General features: G+C 47.6%; 3 protein-coding genes across 5 annotated transcripts in view; all 3 read left to right on the plus strand.

Annotated features, from left to right (window-relative positions):
- Positions 1-391: 391 nt before the first annotated feature.
- LOC125126452 (protocadherin gamma-A2-like) lies at positions 392-4018 on the plus strand. Its single transcript, XM_047778862.1, has 2 exons — positions 392-3295; positions 3800-4018. Exons 1-2 carry the CDS (start codon positions 878-880, stop codon positions 3827-3829), a joined length of 2448 nt encoding a protein of 815 aa, XP_047634818.1. The 5' UTR covers positions 392-877; the 3' UTR covers positions 3830-4018.
- A 1814-nt stretch (positions 4019-5832) lies between these two features.
- LOC125126453 (protocadherin gamma-C4) overlaps positions 5833-20646 on the plus strand; it is a 172466-nt gene continuing 157652 nt past the window's right edge. Inside the window, exon 1 of one of the 3 annotated variants that reach the window (XM_047778871.1) lies at positions 5833-8422. In XM_047778871.1, the coding sequence (XP_047634827.1) occupies positions 5999-8422 (2424 nt within the window). In that variant the 5' untranslated portion in view covers positions 5833-5998. Of the gene's footprint in view, positions 8423-16829; positions 19446-20646 lie in introns of those variants that run through there. The other 2 variants (XM_047778876.1, XM_047778874.1) reach the window with 2 other exon arrangements.
- Positions 11936-14833, plus strand: LOC125126454 (protocadherin gamma-B1-like). Its single transcript, XM_047778891.1, has one exon. It carries the CDS (start codon positions 12087-12089, stop codon positions 14523-14525), a length of 2439 nt encoding a protein of 812 aa, XP_047634847.1. The 5' UTR covers positions 11936-12086; the 3' UTR covers positions 14526-14833.

A 20646-nucleotide genomic window follows, 5' to 3' on the forward strand; every position in this document is an offset into this window, starting at 1 on the left:
AAGACTGGACCCTCTTCCTGTGTATTCTTCCACTTCTCAGTGTTTCCGACCATCACCACAGCCATCATACTCTGTTAAAATACTGTTTACTATGCCCTCTCGCTTCCTGTGGGCTTCCTGAGAAGAGAGACTGTGTTCATCTCTTAGATGGACACTCTCTAAAGTCAACATCAGGCAGGCAAACTATCAGACACCTAATAGAAACCCAATGAAGTGTCTGATTATTCCATAATTTAAATACAGGTTTTGAAGTTCAATACTAAGCCATTAGGCACAGAAATTCAAAGTATATAGCATTATAATATAATGTAGGTAAAGTTTTTAGACTGATATATTGTCTCTGAATATAAAATAAGAGGTTGAAGATGTTTGGACGAAGGGCAGAGCTATCTTGATTAATGGCTCCAGCGTTCAATAATGCTGTACTAGCGGCTACTGGGAAGGTCACATTCATTTGCACCCTTCTCATTCATTCTGCGAAAAAGATTCCTGACTCGAAAGAGCTATTTCTAAGGTATCTTAGAACTGTAAGATTCTTCAGCGTCCCTTGAAAGTCATGGAGCAACAAGCCGGAAAATAACCTGGGTTTGTCTGAGATGCAGAATTTACTTAGGTCTCTAGGCGTCGCTGTTGACCACCTAAGAAGTAAGCCCGCGAGGCGTCCAATCCAACTTCACGGCTCCCCTAACACAAAGGGCTGGGCATTTGGCCCGCAAGCTCCGGGGAGGTAGAGAAATTCAGTCCAGCAGCCTGCTAGTCCTCTCCACAGTGACCTGCGTCCCGTGCGTGCTGGTTACCTCAGACTCTGAGGATTACAGATTGGAACCCCGCCCTGGATGCTGCAAACTGCCCGGGAGAAGAGACTGCAGCTGAAGAAATGGCGGCTTTGCTGAAATTGCCACCCCGCAGCCTTGTCCTGCTGTGCCTTCTCGTGGCGGCCCCGTGGGAGGCTGGAGCTGGGCAGATGCGCTATTCTGTGCCAGAGGAGGTCGAAAAAGGCTCCTTCGTGGGCAACATTGCTGAGGACCTGGGGCTGGAGCCCCGCGAGCTGGCGGAGCGCGGAGTCCGCATCGTCTCCAGAGGTAGGACGCAGCTCTTTGCTCTGAACGCGCGAAGCGGCAGCCTGGTCACCGCGGGCCGCATAGACCGGGAGGAGCTCTGCGCCCAGAGCGCGCCGTGCCTGGTGAACTTTAACATCCTCCTAGAAGATAAATTGAATATTTATTCAGTAGAGGTGGAAATAACAGATATTAACGATAATGCCCCTCGCTTTGGCGTAGAGGAGCTGGAGCTAAAAATCAGTGAAACGACTACGCCAGGCTTCCGGATCCCTCTTAAGAGCGCACACGATGCAGACGTAGGCGAGAACACCCTCCAAAAGTACGAACTGAATTCAAATGACCACTTCTCCCTGGACGTGCGAAGAGGAGTGGATGGGAACAAGCACCCAGAGCTGGTGCTGGGAGGCGCCCTGGACCGCGAGGAAGAGGCTGTTCACCACCTCGTTCTCGTGGCTTTGGACGGGGGCGATCCTGTCAAATCCGGCACCTCCCGCATCCGTGTGATCGTACTGGATGCGAATGACAATGCACCTGTTTTTACACAGCCCGAGTACCGTGTAAGTGTTCCAGAGAACACACCCATAGGCACCCGGATACTCACAGTGACGGCCACTGATGCAGATGAGGGATACAACGCTCAAGTGGCCTATTTTCTAGAGAAAACTCCTGAAGAAGCCTCAGAGGTATTTGAGCTTAAGTCTTCCTCTGGAGAAATAACAATCACAAAAAGCTTGGATTATGAGGATACAAAACTCCATGAAATTGATATTGAAGCTCAGGATGGTCCAGGCCTTCTTACCAGAACGAAAGTCATTGTCATGGTTCTGGACGTGAATGACAATGCTCCAGAATTTTACATGACATCTGCTACCAGCTCAGTTCCTGAAGACTCTCCTCCAGGAACAGTAATTGCGCTTTTCAATGTCCATGACAGAGACTCTGGGCAGAATGCATTTATCACATGTTCACTCCCAGAGAACCTTCCTTTCAAATTAGAAAAGTCAGTGGACAATTACCACCGGCTGGTTACAGCCAGAGTCCTTGACAGGGAGCAGGTTTCCTCTTACAACATCACCGTGACTGCTAAAGATGGAGGGAACCCCTCTCTGTCCACAGATGCTCACATTTTGCTGCAGGTGGCAGACATCAATGACAACCCGCCCAGCTTTCTCCATACATCCTACTCTGCCTACATTCCCGAAAACAACCCCAGAGGTGCCTCCATCTTTTCCATGACGGCCCATGACCCCGACAGCGATGACAATGCCCGTGTAACGTATAACGTGGCTGAGGACACCCTTCAGGGGGCACCCCTGTCCTCCTACATCTCCATCAACTCCGACACGGGCGTCCTCTATGCGCTGCGTTCCTTCGACTATGAGCAGTTCCGTGAACTGCAGCTGTGGGTGACAGCACAGGATGCGGGGAGCCCACCCCTCAGCAGCAATGTGTCTCTGAGCATATTCGTGCTGGACCAGAATGACAACGCACCTGAAATCCTGTACCCCGCCCTCCCCACCGACGGCTCCACAGGCGTGGAGCTGGCACCCCGCTCCGCAGAGCCCGGCTACCTGGTGACCAAGGTGGTGGCGGTGGACAGAGACTCGGGCCAGAACGCCTGGCTGTCCTACCGCCTGCTCAAGGCCAGCGAGCCCGGGCTCTTCGCGGTGGGGCTGCACACGGGCGAGGTGCGCACAGCGCGGGCCCTGCTGGACAGAGACGCCCTCAAGCAGAGCCTGGTGGTGGCGGTCCAGGACCACGGCCAGCCCCCGCTCTCGGCCACCGTCACGCTCACCGTGGCCGTGGCAGACAGCATCCCAGATGTGCTGGCTGACCTGGGAAGCCTCAAGCCCTCAGCGGACCCCAACGACTCGGGCCTGACGCTGTACCTGGTGGTGGCGGTGGCCGCGGTCTCCTGTGTCTTCCTGGCCTTTGTCATCGTGCTGCTGGCGCTCAGGCTGAGGCGCTGGCACCTGTCGCGTGTGCTCCAGGCGTCAGGAGGCGGGCTGGGTGGCGTGCCTGCCTCCCACTTTGTGGGCGTGGACGGGGTGCGGGCTTTCCTGCAGACCTATTCCCACGAGGTGTCGCTCACCGCGGACTCGCGGGGGAGCCACGTGATCTTCCCGCAGCCCAACTATGCGGACACGCTCATCAGCCAGGAGAGCTGCGGGAAAAAGGATTTTCTCTCAGCACCTCAATTTCTACCTGAAGATAAAGAAGAAACATTTTCTCAGGTAAACTTTCTTCGCAATGTACCTGTGAGCAATGTTGCTAAAATAAATAAATTTACCTAATCACTTAACTCTCCACAGTTTACCATATCTCTTCTGTTTCCCCTATTTCCTTGTGGCTACATTGCATTTTTAGAAACATAGTCCCAGTGAATTATTTCTCACTATTCTAAGTGTTCGCACCATGTAACAGGGAAGAGGGGCTAGGATCATGGTGTAATGTGTATAAATCGGTATTCGTAGGCGAAGATGATGTTTAGATTATCACAAGAATATTGCCTTAGGAACTGGTTTGTCTGGTTTCTCATACTTTCTCATCCTGAGCAAATCATCTCATCCACATGGATCAACAATTGCTTCTTAGAAATGTAAGGGTTGGGTTTTTTATGTTTGCTCAAATATTTCCCTCTAACATTTAAGGCCTTTGTATTTTATATGTGTATATTTTTGTGAATAATGAAATCCCTTAGTTGGTTATTTTCTTCTCACTCCATATTTTTCTTTCAGCTTGGCGACGAGATTCTTCATCTGTCTTGACTTGCATGATCTTCCTATTAAAACATGCAAATTTAGAAATATATATGCTTTGCCATGTTTCAGGAAGGTATATCATGGAACCTCCATTTAGTTAAAAAAAATCTCAATAGCTTCTCAAGTGGCTGTATTCTTTTAAGAAGTGATTGAATTGTGATTTGCTCTCCAATAAATGATTAGTGTAATAGTAAAGGTGTTTCTCTTCGCTGTTTTTATTTTTCTCATATTTGGAAAGTACATTGCCCTTTTACCTTTAAAAATACTATATATCCTCAAGGGATTCAGAAAACATATCAAATAATTGCACCTAAATATCCTCCTGATACATTTCTCTTGTCAATGTTTCCTGCCCACAGAAGCTGTTAAAAAGGCTTCCAGGTCCTCGTCCAGCATCACCTCCCCTCACAACCACCTTTTCCTTCCCCATCCCTCTTCCCACGCTGGCTTTTTAGTCTGTTAGTTATGTATTTAACAATAGAGAACAAAGAACACACTAGCATTCTGTGTAAACTGGGATCTTTTGTTGTTTTTTTATTGGGAAATATTTGTGTGCTAAGTCATGTATATAATGGTATCATCATCCTTTAAGGTGCCATAATTCTTTATTGTTTAAGGGATTCTGAGGGAAAATTGATCTGAGATAATTTATGTTATCCATATGGTATTACTATTACATAAGGTGCTTTGAGACAAAGTTGGAACTTACTGTGCCATAATACCTCAAAACAGCTTTACGAGTAAGTAAATAATCAAGTATGAACTGAAGAAAATTGAAGGCATAGTTCCTTCTATTGTGTATAGTAACTCTTCACAAGAATAAATGCCTTATGCATAGGTAGGTAATGCATCATTATTGAAATTACAAATATATTTCTATGTTTGTGCTTGGAGAGGAAAATAAGCACAGAAAAAGGGTTTCTGGAATATAAAACAAATGTTTATCTCTACTAGTTTAAGTGTTGGCCCCTAAAAATATCTTTATACTCTAGATTTAAGCAGAGTAGACTACTTTCAGTACTGAAGTTCTGTGATTTCTCTTGCCCATCCAGGCCTTATCCCTGCTCCACTCTTCTCCTGGTTTTTTTTTTTTTTTTTTTTTAGAAAGCCTTTGCTAACCTCCAAGGCCAAGTTAGAGGCTCTCCCATTGCCCTTGGCTTTTCCCATTATGGTAGTTATCTCAGTGCACCATAATTCTTTGCTGGCTTTTCTGTATTTGTGTGTGTGTGTGTGTGTGTGTGTGTGTGTGTGTCTTTTTAGGGCGGCACCCATGGCATGTGGAACTTCTCAGGCTAGGGGTCGAATCGGAGCTGCAGCTGCTGGCCTACACCACAGCCACAGCAGCACCAGATCCAAGCCATGTCTGCGACCTACACAACAGTTTGTGGCAATACTGGGTCCTTTAGCCCACTAAGCGAGGCCAGGGATCGAACCTGCATCTTCATGGATACTAGTCAGAGTCTTAACCTGCTGAGCCACAGCAGGTACACTGGCTTTTATATTTTAACTGTGCTGGAAGTGGCTGTGTTCATGTCATTCGCCTTAAATCCCCCAGTATTATTGTTTGTTTAATGAATGGGTTAAATGGAAAATATTGAAAGTAAGATGTCAGGCTATCAAGGACAGACTTCAAGAAGCAAACCTTGTCATCATGGCTGATATATCTCTGCGGTTCTTAACTTTTTCACAACATTTCAAAGCAGTAACTTCAGCATGTTTGAAGCAATATTGGTGGCGTTAAGGTTACTGCGTGGCTTCCCAATGAAGATAAATTGAAATCACATCCTTAACATACAGTGATTCAATTAATCGGTTAAGTAAACACCGATCCCCGTTATATATGACAAAAAGGATTTCAGGTTCTGGGAAACTTGGAAAGTACTGAACTTGGGTTTGTCTCCGAGGGTGCAGTAAACGGTGAGGCCTCTGGGCGTCGCTGTTCACCACTCAAGGAGGAAACGGCCGCTAGTCCACGTCCTCGCTTCCGAAGAGCCAGGAACCAGCAAATCACACCCAGAAGATCGGGGGCTGTTTCCAAGCTCAGCCTCGCAGCCAGCCAGCTCCGCGACGTATAAATTAGGCCCATGAAAGGCTTAGTTCCTTGAGAAAATAAGATTGGAGTCCGTGGTGGGAAATTGGAACCCAATTCAGAGAAAAGAATTCACCAAAAAGGAAATGCCCCATTATCTGAGACTCGGAAACCGCGGGGGACTGGCTCTGCTGTGCGCGCTTCTGGGGACGCTGTGCAAGACGGGATGCGGGCAGATCCGCTACTCGGTGCCAGAGGAACTGGAGAAGGGCTCCTTCGTGGGTGACATCGCCAAGGACCTGGGGCTGGAACCTCGAGAGCTGGCGGAGCGCGGAGTCCGCATTATTTCGAGAGGTAGGACGCAGCTCTTTGCGCTGAACGCGCGAAGCGGCAGCCTGGTCACCGCGGGCCGCATAGACCGGGAGGAGCTCTGCGCCCAGAGCGCGCGGTGCCTAGTAAAATTTAACATTTTGGTTGAAGACAAATTGAAGATTTTTGAAGTAGAAATAGAAATTAGAGATGTTAATGACAATGCTCCTGATTTTCTAACAAAGGATTTGGAAATAAAAATTGGTGAACTAACGGCTCCTGGGACTCGATTTCCACTTAAGACTGCGTTTGACCCGGATGTGGGCATGAACTCTCTGCAGAACTATCAGCTCAGCCCCGATGATTACTTCTCCCTGGCTGTGAAGAGTGTCTCTGATGGGACCAAGTACCCAGAGCTGGTGCTGGAGCGGGCCCTGGACCGTGAGGAAAAGACAGTTCACCAGCTTGTCCTCACTGCTTCTGATGGCGGTGACCCCGTCCGTTCTAGCACCTTGTGCATCCAAGTGATAGTTCTGGATGCAAATGACAATCCACCAGTATTTACTCAGCCTGAGTATCAAGTAAGCGTTCAGGAGAACTTGCCAGTCGGCACCCGGCTGCTCACAGTGAATGCCACTGACCCTGATGATGGATTCAATGCTCAAGTGTCCTATGTACTAGACAAAATGCCTGGAAAAATCGCTGAGATTTTTAATCTCGACTCAGTGACTGGAGATTTATCAATATTAAAAAGTCTAGATTATGAGGATGCTACGTTCTATGAAATTAAAATTGAAGCACAAGACGGACCGGGTCTCCTTTCCAAAGCTAAGATTCTGGTCTCAGTTCTGGATGTGAATGACAATGCCCCGGAAGTTACAATTACTTCTCTCACAGGCTCAGTCCCAGAAGAGGCTAATGGGGGAAGGGAAATTGCCCTCATCCACGTGCACGACCGAGATTCTGGGCAAAATGGACAAGTGACAGTTTTTGTCCTGGGAAATATGCCATTTAATTTAGAAAAATCAATAGGCCAGTATTACCGCTTAGTGACAGCCAGATCCCTGGACCGTGAACAGGTGTCTGAATATAACGTCACTCTCAGAGCTACTGATGGGGGACGTCCTCCTCTGTCCACGGACACTCATATCACCCTGCATGTGGCCGACATCAATGACAACCCGCCTGCCTTCCCTCACGCCTCCTACTCGGCCTACCTTCCCGAAAACAACCCCAGGGGAGCCTCCATCTTCTCTGTGACCGCCCAGGACCCTGACAGCATTGAAAACGCCCACATCACCTATGCACTGATGGACGATACCATCCAGGGGGCGCCTCTCTCCACCTATGTCTCCATCAACTCCGATACAGGTGTGTTGTATGCCCTGCGCTCCTTCGACTATGAGCAGGTTAGAGACCTGCAGCTCCTGGTGATAGCCAGTGACAGTGGGGACCCTCCACTCAGCAGCAACGTGTCCGTGAGCCTCTTCGTGCTGGACCAGAATGACAACACACCTGAGATTCTGTACCCCGCCCTCCCCATGGATGGATCTACCGGTGTAGAGCTGGCACCCCGCTCCGCAGAGCCCGGCTACCTGGTGACCAAGGTGGTGGCGGTGGACAGAGACTCGGGCCAGAACGCCTGGCTGTCCTACCGCCTGCTCAAGGCCAGCGAGCCCGGGCTCTTCGCGGTGGGGCTGCACACGGGCGAGGTGCGCACAGCGCGGGCCCTGCTGGACAGAGACGCCCTCAAGCAGAGCCTGGTGGTGGCGGTCCAGGACCACGGCCAGCCCCCGCTCTCGGCCACCGTCACGCTCACCGTGGCCGTGGCTGACAGCATCCCAGATGTGCTGGCTGACCTGGGAAGCCTCAAGCCCTCAGCGGACCCCAACGACTCGGGCCTGACGCTGTACCTGGTGGTGGCGGTGGCGGCGGTCTCCTGTGTCTTCCTGGCCTTTGTCATCGTGCTGCTGGCGCTCAGGCTGAGGCGCTGGCACCTGTCGCGTGTGCTCCAGGCCTCAGGAGGCGGACTGGGTGGCGTGCCCGCCTCCCACTTGGTGGGCGTGGACGGGGTGCGGGCTTTCCTGCAGACCTATTCCCACGAGGTGTCGCTCACCGCGGACTCGCGGGGGAGCCACGTGATCTTCCCGCAGCCCAACTATGCGGACACGCTCATCAGCCAGGAGAGCTGCGGGAAAAGCGAGCCTCTCCTGATATCTCAAGATTTACTTGAAACGAAAGGAGACTCCAAGCAACTTCAGGTGAGTTTATTTCTTTCTTTGAATATTACAAAGAACAATTACACCGGTGTGGTTATTTTCTCTCTCTCTCTATTTTCTCTTTTGAGGGCCGCACTTGCGGCATATGGAAGTTCCCAGGCTAGGGGTTGAATGGGAGCTGCAGCTGCCAGCCTATGCCACAGCCACAGCAGCACCAGATCCTATTGTCATCTGTGCCCTAAGCAGAAACTTGCAGCAATGCCGGATCCTTAACCTACTGAGTGATGCCAGGGATCAAACTGGCATCCTCATGGACGCTAATCGGATTCTTAACCGGCCAAGCTACAGTGGGAACTCCCACCAGTGTGGGTGTTATAAAGCTTTAATACACATTTATTTGAAAATAAAGCAATGCAGTTGCCATTCATTTTCTTTAGATATGTATTCCTCTCTTCTTGGATTCCCATGAGGCTGTACTTCCTGACTGGTAGGGCTGAGTGGGGGTCTAGTAAGTAGTTCTGGCCAATACACTGTAAACCGAAGCATGTGAATCTCTTCCCAGAGAAGGTTTTAGTTGTCATTGTGAGACTTACCAGACCTCTACGTCACTCTTGAAAGAGTGACTGTGTCTTCCTCAGTCCTTGAATAACTATGATGAGAGGAGAGCCCTGTGGTTGACTCAGCATTGATCTCTACGTCTCTGATATGCAGACTTGTCTCATTGTCAGTCCCTGCGGTGATGTTTGTCATGTCAGCTACTTAGTTTATTCTGATACAAACACATATATACATACATACATATATATATATAATATGGTAATATATACGGTAATAATAATATCGGTATTAGCTATTTTAGGCTCTCATAATATGACACTTAATTCCTTCCAAGCCAAAACAAACACTTTTCGTCCTGTTTACATAAAAATGGTAAGGTATGCGTTCCCTGATGGCTCAACAGGTTAAGGATTCAGTGTTGTCACTGCTGTGACATGGGTTCGGTCTGAGGGAGTGGCCAAAAAAATGGTAGAGTAAAAAATGTAGAGGTTGGTCAAATTCTTTCACCTGGAATGTAGCCCCTGTTTTATGTACTTAAAATGTGTATTCGTATGGGAGTTCCCGTCGTGGCTCAGTGGTTAAAGAATCCGACTAGGAACCATGAGGTTGTGGGTTCGATCCCTGGCCTTGCTCAGTGGGTTAAGGATCTGGCATTGCCGTGAGCTGTGGTGTGGGTCACAGATGCGGCTTGGATTCAGCATTGCTGTGACTCTGGCGTAGGCCGGCGGCTACAGCTCTGATTGGACTCCTAGCCATGGGAGTGGCCCCAGAAGAGGCAAAAAGACAAAAAAAAAAAGTGTATTCGTATGGATTTCTGCCTTTTGTCTGAAGGTAGGAAGCTCAATTGCCTAACCTATTATGAGCCTTGGAATGGCATTTCTTGCCTTTGAGAAGGATTTTAAAATGTAAGGAGACCTGTTTCCACCTCTCTGAGAGAGATTTCCAGACCATCCACTTCGATAATGGAATAGGAGTCCTTCAGCTTTCTTAGGCTAGGAATCATTGGCCCATTTTGAAATGTGTGAAATTATTTTCAGCCATAAAGTCACAGCAGAGAGTCATCCAAAATTAGGCCAAGATAGATTTCATCAGATTTCAAACAAAGGAACACATCTCTCCCTCAATATATTAGAAAGAGGAAAATTCAAAAGTGTGAGACAACAGGGTCTGAACAGAGAAGGGTGTATTTTCACTCAAACCTTCAAATGCATTATAAAAAAGACACATTACCTTTGGAATATTTTTAGGGAAAGTCTTTATAATATTAATGTAAGTTTCCTTGTAATGAGAAAAAATATTAAATGGCTAGGGCAAGGGACACTTTAGATGATCAAAGAGAATTTCCTAAGAATTCCAGGGAATTCCGTAGTGGCTCCTCGGTTAACGAACCCAGCTAGGATCCATGAGGATCGGGTTCGATCCCTGGCCTCGCTCGGTGGCTTAAGGATCCGGCATTGCCGTGAGCTGTGGTGTAGGTCACAGACGCAGATCGGATCCTTTGTTGCTGTAGCTGTGGTGTAGGCCAGCAGCTGTAGCTCGGATTTGACCCTTAGGCTGGGAACCTCCATATGCTGCGGCGGTGGGGGGGTGGGGGGGAAGGCTAAAAAGCAAAAAGTAAAAACACCTAATTTACACTAGTTTAAACAATAAAAGAATGTATTATCTCAAAAACCAGGTAGACTAAAGCAGCTCTATCCAATAGAAAGATAACGTGAGCCACAGATGAAAGCTGTATTATTATATTATCTAGTAGCCCCACTAAAATGGCAGAAGGAAATATGTGAAATTAATTTCCATAACTTTTTTTTGTTTTGTATATTCTACATGTACATTGGGAAAATGCACAGAGTACAAAGGCATCTTCTTGTATGGATAATAAGTCTCAGACATCCTGTTTTCATTAAAAAGGAGTTTTAAAGGATAGGCAAGAATTCATTGCAATAAAAAGGGAGGAGACTGCATAGTAAAAGGAGCAGAAAGTATAAAGGCCTGAGATAGAAAACAAGGCAAAGGATATCTTAGGAAGACAGATAATGAATAATCTGTCTTGACTGGAGTGCAAGATGAGCGTGGATGAACATTGCAAAATAGCAGAATAGATGGTTGAGTTGGTATCTCACGTGGTAGCGCTTTTGAAATAAAGGTGTTTGTTTTAGTTACCTAAGGCCAGTTCAAGGACTACAGGGAAGATTCAACATGGAATGCCTAAGAACTCTCACGTTTTACCAGTGATCAAATCAAACTCATTTCACTTATTAATGGTATAAATTGTCTGGAGCTGAGAATTGGCATTAGGGAGTGTTGCATATACATTCATATAGTAAAGAAGCACTTATTTCGTTAAAAAAATATATATGGCTTATGCAATATTCAGGGTTTTTAAATTAATTAATTAATTTATTTTTCCGCTGTAAAGATTCAGTTTTATAAAAGCATGTGTGTCCCCAAATGTGACTGGTCTCCTTAACAAAATACCAGGCTCCTCTGTACTTAATGGGAAGATTATCTATGTTTTAAGATGATGAGCAATATGCTTTAAAAAAGAGTCTAGGGCTTTGTCTCACTCTTTTTAAAAACAAATATTAGATCTTTATATCCATGAGAAATAACCTAATTGGTTGCATCCATACTAGTCATGCCAGTGTTTATAACTACAGTGGAATCATTGATGATCCCCCCACCCCCCGCAAACAGAAAAAAAAAAAACTACATACCTTGTGAGAAAATCTTCAATGAGGAAAGAAAAATGTAAAATGATGGTAACACTTAAAAGATGATGGAAACCTATAAAACCTCAGGTTTAAAGGCAAAATCTGAATAGTTCTTTTCAAGAAATGAAAGACAAGATATGTAGATTCAAGAGCTTACCCTTTGAGGAAGAAATAGTTGGGCAATGTGCAGTTTTCCCAGACCACCTCCGGGTGCCGCTGTTGACCAAAGGGAAGGGTTCTCAGTTCTGCAGGAGTGACGGGCAGTGTTTCTCTGCTTTGTCCTGCGCACATCAGAACGCAGATGCGGCTCTTGTGCACCCTCAAAACACCTAACGAACAAGTACTACCCTCACCTCTCCAAAGTCCAAGGTGCTGTCATTGATTTTTAAGCATCCCAGAGACATCTTGAAGAGCAGCTTGCCAAGAGAGTTCAAGAAATGCTAAGGAGCTCCAGAAAAGCTGAAACAATGAAAAGTCAGGTACAGTTTCTCTTCCTGCTGTCTTTGTTGTGCAGGGCGATTTCACAGCAGATCTACTACTCGATTCCAGAGGAGCTGGCCAAGGGCTCGAGGGTGGGGAGCTTGGCTAAGGATCTGAGACTCAGTGTCCAGGAGTTGCCAGCTCGAAAACTGAGAATTAGTGCAGAAGATTTTTTCAACGTGAGTGCAGAGAATGGGGATTTGCTAGTGAGCGGGAGGATAGATCGAGAGCAGATTTGCGGAAGGAAATTAGAGTGTGTGCTAGAATTTGAAATGGTTGCTGAAAACCCCATGGCTATTTTCCATGTGAGCGTTGCAATTCGAGATATTAATGACAATGCGCCGCATTTCGTTGCAAAAGGCATTGACTTGGAAATCTGTGAGTCAGCCTTACCAGGGGTAAAATTCCCTCTGGACTCTGCACTAGATGCAGATGTAGAAAGTAACTCACTGAAGACATATTCCATCAACCACAATGAGCACTTCTCTCTGTCAACAAAGGAAAGCCCTGATGGAAGTAAATACCCAGAATTACTGCTGGAAAAACCTCTGGACAGAGAACAGCAGAGCTCCCACAATTTAATCCTGACTGCCATGGATGGTGGGGACCCTCCCCTAAGCGGCACTACCCAGATCCGGATACAGGTTACCGATGCCAATGACAATGCTCCAGTGTTTAGCCAGGACACATACAGGGTTAGCCTCCAAGAGAACGTGCCCCCGGGAACCTCTGTGCTGCGAGTCCTGGCCACTGACCAGGACCAGGGTGTTAATGCAGAAATCACCTATGCCTTCCTTAATGCCCCAACAAGTACCAGGCTCCTCTTCGTTCTTGATCCAAATACTGGCGACATTGCAACCAACGGTACATTGGACTTTGAAGAGGCCAGTAGGTATACGTTGGGTATAGAAGCCAAGGATGGAAGGGTACACACAGCTCACTGCAATGTTCAGGTTGAAATTGTTGATGAGAATGACAATGCCCCAGAAGTGACATTCATGTCCATCTCTAACGAGATTCCTGAGGGCTCAGATGTTGGAACCGTAGTTGCCCTCATTAAAGTGAGAGACCAGGATTCTGGGCAAAATGGTCTGGTGACATGCTCTATTCAGGAAGAAGTTCCCTTCAAATTAGAATCCACCTCTAAGAATTATTACAAGCTAGTGATTGATGGTGCCCTGGACCGGGAGGAGAGGGCAGAGTACAATATTACCGTCACAGCCACCGACAGGGGCGAGCCGCCCCTCTCCTCCAGCTCAAGCATCACCCTGCACATCTCAGACGTCAACGACAACGCTCCGGTTTTCCAGCAGGCCTCCTACGAGGTCCACGTGGCGGAGAACAACCCGCCCGGCGCCTCCATCGCGCAAGTGAGCGCTCGCGATCCCGACCTGGGGCCCAACGGCCACGTCTCCTACTCCATCGTGGCCGGCGACCTGGAGCCGCGCGCGCTGGCGTCCTACGTGTCCGTGAGCGCGCAGAGCGGCGTGGTGTTCGCGCAGCGCGCCTTCGACCACGAGCAGCTGCGCGCCTTGGAGCTGACGCTGCAGGCCCGCGACCACGGCTCGCCCGCGCTCCGCGCCAACGTGAGCCTGCGCGTGCTGGTGGGCGACCGCAACGACAACGCGCCCCGGGTGCTGTACCCGGCGCTGGGGCCCGACGGCTCGGCGCTCTTCGACACGGTGCCGCGCGCCGCGCAGCCCGGCTACCTGGTGACCAAGGTGGTGGCGGTGGACGCGGACGCGGGGCACAACGCGTGGCTGTCGTACCACGTGCTGCAGGCCAGCGAGCCGGGCCTCTTCAGCCTGGGGCTGCGCACGGGCGAGGTGCGCACGGCGCGGGCCCTGGGCGAGCGGGACGCGGCCCGCCAGCGCCTGCTGGTCGCGGTGCGCGACGGGGGCCAGCCGCCCCTGTCGGCCACCGCCACGCTGCTGCTGGTGTTCGCGGACAGCCTGCAGGAGGCGCTGCCGGACCTGGGGGACGCTCCTCCCCCTTCGGACCCCCAGGCGGAGCTGCAGTTGTACCTGGTGGTGGCCTTGGCGCTGATCTCGGTGCTCTTCCTGGTGGCGGTGACCCTGGCGGTGGCCCTCCACGTGCGACGCTCCTCCAGGCCTGGTGCCTGGGGCTGCTTTCAGCCTGGCCTCTGTGTCAAGGCCGGGCCCGTGGGTCCCCCCAACTACAGTGAAGGAACGTTGCCCTATTCCTACAATCTGTGTGTTGCCTCGCATTCAGCAAAGACCAACTTTGATTTTCACACCATGACCACGGAAACAGCTCCTCCTCGGGATCTCCTCGGTGAAGATGCTTCTATGGATATATGTGCTAATAATGAAGACCCCCACATCGCTCATGATTCCTCTTTTTCCTATCACGTGAGTTTCTGCACACTCACTTAAATTTTATTACTTTATTTTATTCTCGGGAGTGCATCATTAGTTTGGGTCCTTGTTCATTGTTCTAGTGAGGGTGGTGGGAGAGGAAGTGCATTGGATGGGTGGAGATTGCTCCGTAGTCTGGTCAGTTACCTAATTACTACTTCTCAATGTGTACTCTTGGCATTTCTCTATGGTCAGCAAAGCCATGCTAAAGACAGCCTTTTCTTGGATGTCACCAGCCTTAGTAATTGCATTGCCCTTATTTAGTTGATGTGTGATATTCTTTTTTTCCCCAAGTTTTACTCTCTATAAATGTATTGACAGCTCTTCCAGACCAAGTTAAAGTTTATGTTCATCAAATACGTTCTAGTTGTTTATCTTTGAGATATGTATTTCTAATATAACCTTCCAGTAATTAAGCCTCTTAGCACTTTTTTTTTTGCCTTATCGCATATAGCAAAGACTGCCAGGTTTTACATTTGGTTCATTAACTTTGGGTCTTTATTCCCACTTCATAATCTATCAAGAATAATTTTCTTTTTTTTTTTTTTTGTCTTTTTTGCTATTTCTTGGGCTGCTCCCGCGGCATATGGAGGTTCCCAGGCTAGGGGTTGAATCGGAGCTGTAGCCACCAGCCTACACCAGAGCCACAGCAACGTGGGATCCGAGCCACGTCTGCAACCCACACCACAGCTCACGGCAATGCCGGATTGTTAACCCACTGAGCAAGGGCAGGGACCGAACCCGCAACCTCATGGTTCCTAGTCGGATTCGTTAACCACTGCGCCACTACGGGAACTCCAATTTTCTTGACCATTCTTAAATAATTTCACACCCTTTCTACTTTGTTGCTATCGTAATAAGGAATGTAATGAACGTTGTTGTATATAGATCCTTTTTAATTTTTCTCCTTTCTAGTATAAGTTTATGAGAAGTGGGTTAAATTTTTTCAAAATATTTTCTCTTACATCCCAACCCCCAGCAACTTGTGAGTCCTTTGAGGATTGTGAAAAATGCCTTTAATCTACTCTCCAAAGTCTGGAAATGTAAAAACTCTGAATAGCTAATGGATTTTTGTGTGTTGCTAAAATTTATGAGTAATTTCTAGAAACTAATTATATGAGTAATAATCTAAAGAACTGGCTACTTTCTGCTTTACCTCAACTTTTCTCAGATCAGTAAATTACTCTAAGTATTCATGAATAAGAAAACTACAAAGATGCAATGATACTATATATACAGTTACTAAGATATTTCCTTTTCCTGGCTATTTCTAAATCAAAACCAAACTTATAAATAGTAGTAAAACAGTACCTTCTGGATGTGTCCTAATGTGGAAAAGTCACTGAAACATTGTTTCTCTTTACAGGGCTTTAAAGTTTAACTTTTCTTTCTTCCTACTTTATTATTTATTTTTAAGGTCAGTTATTTACCCATTGTTTTAGGCTTTGCAGCTGCGTTAGTAACTCATTCATTAAACATTGAAAAGCTATTTCAGTGGATACTCTATGAAAAGAGCTGCTTTGTGCCGCACAGGGAAATGTGTGTGATTGAATGACTTTCTTGTGCAACAGAACTTGATGAAACACTGTGAATCAACTATACTTTAATAATAATAAAAATGGTGTATCTCAAAAAAAAGGAAGGTGCTATTCAAGAGTTTGAGGACTCAGTGTGAACATAATAATCACAACCGTAATAACTGTAGCCTAGAATCTTCTTATATAAAATGAATGAACAAATGCCCTTCCCAAAGCTGCGATATATGCCAAGCCCGTTTGCACACTAAGACTAGCTCTTGAGCAGTAGATGTTTTCTTTCAAGAGCATTGAAAAGTTGTCCAAGATTCCAAAGTGTCAACCCATGTGAGGAAACTTCTCTCTGCCTAGGTTAGGGACTGGAGCCCAGACTCCAACTCCTGGACATCATCTTTTCATCTATTTATTCTTTTATTCTTCAAGTATAACCTTGTTCCTTGGAGGGATAACTATGTCCCTTATGCTGTACACTGTGTTGAAACTGGGGTATGAGAATTAATAAAGCAAAAACTTAAAAGAAGTAGAAAAAAATTCTTAGCAAAAAAGAAAAAAAAACTTGTCTCTGAAAAAAATTATAATTGCACAGAAGACTTGGATCATTTCTAGATTTTCATTGCAAGTTAAACATCAGGTATTTCATTTTTATTATTTGGGGGGAAAATAGAATACGGAAAAGAAACGCTGTACCTAAGTGATGACTATTTACCAAGAATAGATTGCAGTAACACGTTAGGACTCTGAGTGTCGCTGTTCACCAATCGGGGGAAAAGAGAAAAGAACCAGGAATTTAATCCGAACCACAGGGACTTCTGCATCACAAAGCACTGGCTCTGGGGCTTTAGAAAGCGTCCATCTGGACCCTGAGCGCTCCAGCATCCAACGGTGAAAGCACATTATCTCGGACCCTGAAGATCCTGGGGCTGCTCAGGCCTCCACCAAGAGCACAGCCAAGCGCACGCTGTTCAGCCACGGGGCTGGAATGGCGGCTCCTCCTTGCTGCCCAGCCTGCAGCCGGCTGATCCGGATCTGCGTTCTCCTGGGGGTCCTGTGGGAAATCCGGGCCGAACAGATCCGCTACTCGGTGCCTGAGGAGCTGGAGAAAGGCTCCTTCGTGGGCAACATCGCCAAGGACCTGGGGCTGGAGCCCCGCGAGCTGGGGGAGCGCGGAGTCCGCATCGTCTCCAGAGGTAGGACGCAGCTCTTTGCGCTGAACGCGCGAAGCGGCAGCCTGGTCACCGCGGGCCGCATAGACCGGGAGGAGCTCTGCGACCGATCTCCAAAGTGTGTAGTAAACCTGGAGATTCTCCTAGAGGACAAAGTGAAGATTTTCGGAATAGAAGTGGAAATAATCGATGTTAATGATCACGCGCCCAACTTTGGGACAGAGCAAAGGGAAATAAAAGTTGCTGAAAGTGAAAATCCTGGGACAAGATTTCCTCTTCCTGAAGCTTTTGATCCGGATATAGGGCTAAACTCCCTGCAGGGGTACCAGCTCAGCTCAAATGTTCACTTCTCCCTGGATGTGCAAAGCGGAGCAGATGGGACTAAGTACCCTGAGCTGGTGCTGGAGCGAGCTCTGGACCGCGAGAAAGAGGCAGTTCACCATCTGGTTCTTACTGCCTTTGATGGAGGTGACCAGATTCACTCCGGCAGTGCCACAATTCATGTAACAGTTTCAGATATCAACGACAATGCCCCCGTGTTCACTCAGCCCGAGTACCATGTGAGTGTGCGGGAGAACATGCCTGTGGGCTCCAGGCTACTCACTGTAAAAGCCACTGATCCAGACGAAGGATCCAATGGAGAAGTCACGTATTCGTTCCGGAAAGGAAGAGATAAAATATCCCAGCTGTTCCAGTTGAATTCTAGGACTGGGGACATAACTATCTTGGGGGAGTTGGATTATGAGGAGTCTGGATTCTATGATATAGATGTCGAAGCCCACGATGGGCCTGGTCTCCGAGCCAGAAGTAAGGTGCTGGTGACAGTTCTGGATGTAAACGACAATGCTCCAGAAGTCACAGTTACCTCTCTCACCAGCTCTGTCCAAGAAACTTCTTCCCCAGGCACAGTCATCGCACTTTTCAACGTGCATGACAGTGATTCAGGAGAGAATGGCCTTGTCACATGTTCTATTCCAGATAAGCTGCCATTCACACTTGAAAAGACCTTTGGAAATTATCATCGGTTGTTGACACACAGGTCTCTGGATAGGGAAGAAGTGGCAGAATATAACATCACCATAACTGCCACCGACCACGGAACTCCACCACTGGCTACAGACACACACATCTCACTGAACGTGGCCGACATCAATGACAACCCGCCTACGTTCCCTCATGCTTCCTACTTGGCCTACCTTCCAGAGAACAACGCCAGAGGAGCCTCCATCTTCTCTGTGACCGCCCAGGACCCTGACAGTAGTGAGAACTCAAGGGTGACTTATTCTCTGGCTGAAGATACACTGCAGGGGGCACCTCTCTCCTCCTATGTCTCCATCAACTCCGATACAGGTGTGTTGTATGCCCTGCGCTCCTTCGACTATGAGCAGGTTAGAGACCTGCAGCTGTGGGTGACAGCCAGCGACAGTGGAGACCCTCCACTCAGCAGCAATGTGTCTCTGAGCTTGTTCATCATAGACCAGAATGACAACACACCTGAAATCCTATACCCCGCCCTCCCCACGGATGGCTCCACGGGTGTAGAGCTGGCACCCCGCTCCGCAGAGCCCGGCTACCTGGTGACCAAGGTGGTGGCGGTGGACAGAGACTCGGGCCAGAACGCCTGGCTGTCCTACCGCCTGCTCAAGGCCAGCGAGCCCGGGCTCTTCGCGGTGGGGCTGCACACGGGCGAGGTGCGCACAGCGCGGGCCCTGCTGGACAGAGACGCCCTCAAGCAGAGCCTGGTGGTGGCGGTCCAGGACCACGGCCAGCCCCCGCTCTCGGCCACCGTCACGCTCACCGTGGCCGTGGCAGACAGCATCCCCGACGTCCTGGCTGACCTGGGAAGCCTCAAGCCCTCAGCGGACCCCAACGACTCGGGCCTGACGCTGTACCTGGTGGTGGCGGTGGCGGCGGTCTCCTGTGTCTTCCTGGCCTTTGTCATCGTGCTGCTGGCGCTCAGGCTGAGGCGCTGGCACCTGTCGCGTGTGCTCCAGGCGTCAGGAGGTGGACTGGGTGGCGTGCCCGCCTCCCACTTGGTGGGCGTGGACGGGGTGCGGGCTTTCCTGCAGACCTATTCCCACGAGGTGTCGCTCACCGCGGACTCGCGGGGGAGCCACGTGATCTTCCCGCAGCCCAACTATGCGGACACGCTCATCAGCCAGGAGAGCTGCGGGAAAAGCGAGCCTCTCCTGATATCTCAAGATTTACTTGAAACGAAAGGAGACTGTGGTCTTCATCAGGTGAGTCAAATCTTTCCACACTGAAACGTAGGCAGGGAGCTGCATGAATGTCTCCATTTACATAAGATACATAATAAGTCAAATAAAGGTGTTATTAGTATTTTGTTGTTCTCAAGTGGAAGCGCAGCAGATCCTTCAGTCGTGATCAATAACAGTTACTACACCTTAAAGTTATTCATTATTTATTCTTTGTAATATTTGCTATATTTTCAGCAGCAACTTCTTAATTTTATATTTCTAGCTATCTCACTTTAAAGCCATTTTCCTTAAGGCATTACTGAAAGAGTAGATTAGAACTGTGAAATAGGAGGCAATTGTGTAAATTCAGAGTAACTCATTCTCTCTTATGAAGTTATTGTTGCATCTGGATTATTTTTACATTTCCTCTTTGTATATCCTAGGAACTTTGTTTTACTTTTCTTTCCTTCGTAACAAGTATTTTCCATTATGATTAAGCAATGACAATTTATAAATATTGGGGAGTATATTTAACTTTTAGATGTAACTTTAAGAGGGCTAGTTTCTCAATGGATTGGTACATTTCAAATATTGTGTTTGGTTTGTGAGATGCACCAGCAGTGACTATGTGTGATTCCTTTTCTGTAATTGCTAAAAAATTGCCCATTTTATTTCACTCATTTAATAGGTTTCAGGAGTAATTTTAGTAATTTATACATTACCTATTATGGCATCACTCTGAGACCCTTTTCAATTTCTAAGGAAAACATAACTTTTAAAAATCTTTTCTTTTTCATCATGGCAGTGACTTAGATTCTGAACTGATGTGATTTTTGCTCCTTAGTAAGCAGGCCTCACCCCTGTACCCCCAAACTACTCTCAAGTGTCTGTCACTAGTTGACTCTGGGATGATCTGATTTGGGGGAAATATTTATGAATCTCTAAGACTACACAAATGAGTGACCTTTGGATGCCTGGAAATTGTGGAAATAGATTATGGACTATGCCTCAATTCAACTTAAGAAGGAGAGTTTCTGAATGCTTTCTTCTTTGTAGGAAATTGTGGCACAATATGTAGAGTAAACTAAGGATGTGGTATGATACACCTAGCTGGAAAGAGGAAATAATAAATGAATATTGTGAGACAAATCATATCTGAGGGGAGATTATTTAAAATATAATTTGGAAATATCAGTGGTCCTGAAACTGTGACGGAAATGCTTGGATGCTGGCATAGGAACAC

This window comes from Phacochoerus africanus, chromosome 4, assembly GCF_016906955.1.
Source record: "Phacochoerus africanus isolate WHEZ1 chromosome 4, ROS_Pafr_v1, whole genome shotgun sequence".
In the NCBI taxonomy this organism is placed as follows: Eukaryota; Metazoa; Chordata; class Mammalia; order Artiodactyla; family Suidae; genus Phacochoerus; species Phacochoerus africanus.

Bases quoted from the DNA above. Each gene is read 5' to 3' on its own strand.
- LOC125126452 (XM_047778862.1), top strand. From the start codon at position 878: ATGGCGGCTTTGCTGAAATTGCCACCCCGCAGCCTTGTCCTGCTGTGC. The intron at 3,296-3,799 runs GTAAACTTTCTT...TTTTTCTTTCAG, and splicing joins AAGAAGAAACATTTTCTCAG to CTTGGCGACGAGATTCTTCA.
- LOC125126454 (XM_047778891.1), top strand. From the start codon at position 12,087: ATGCTAAGGAGCTCCAGAAAAGCTGAAACAATGAAAAGTCAGGTACAG.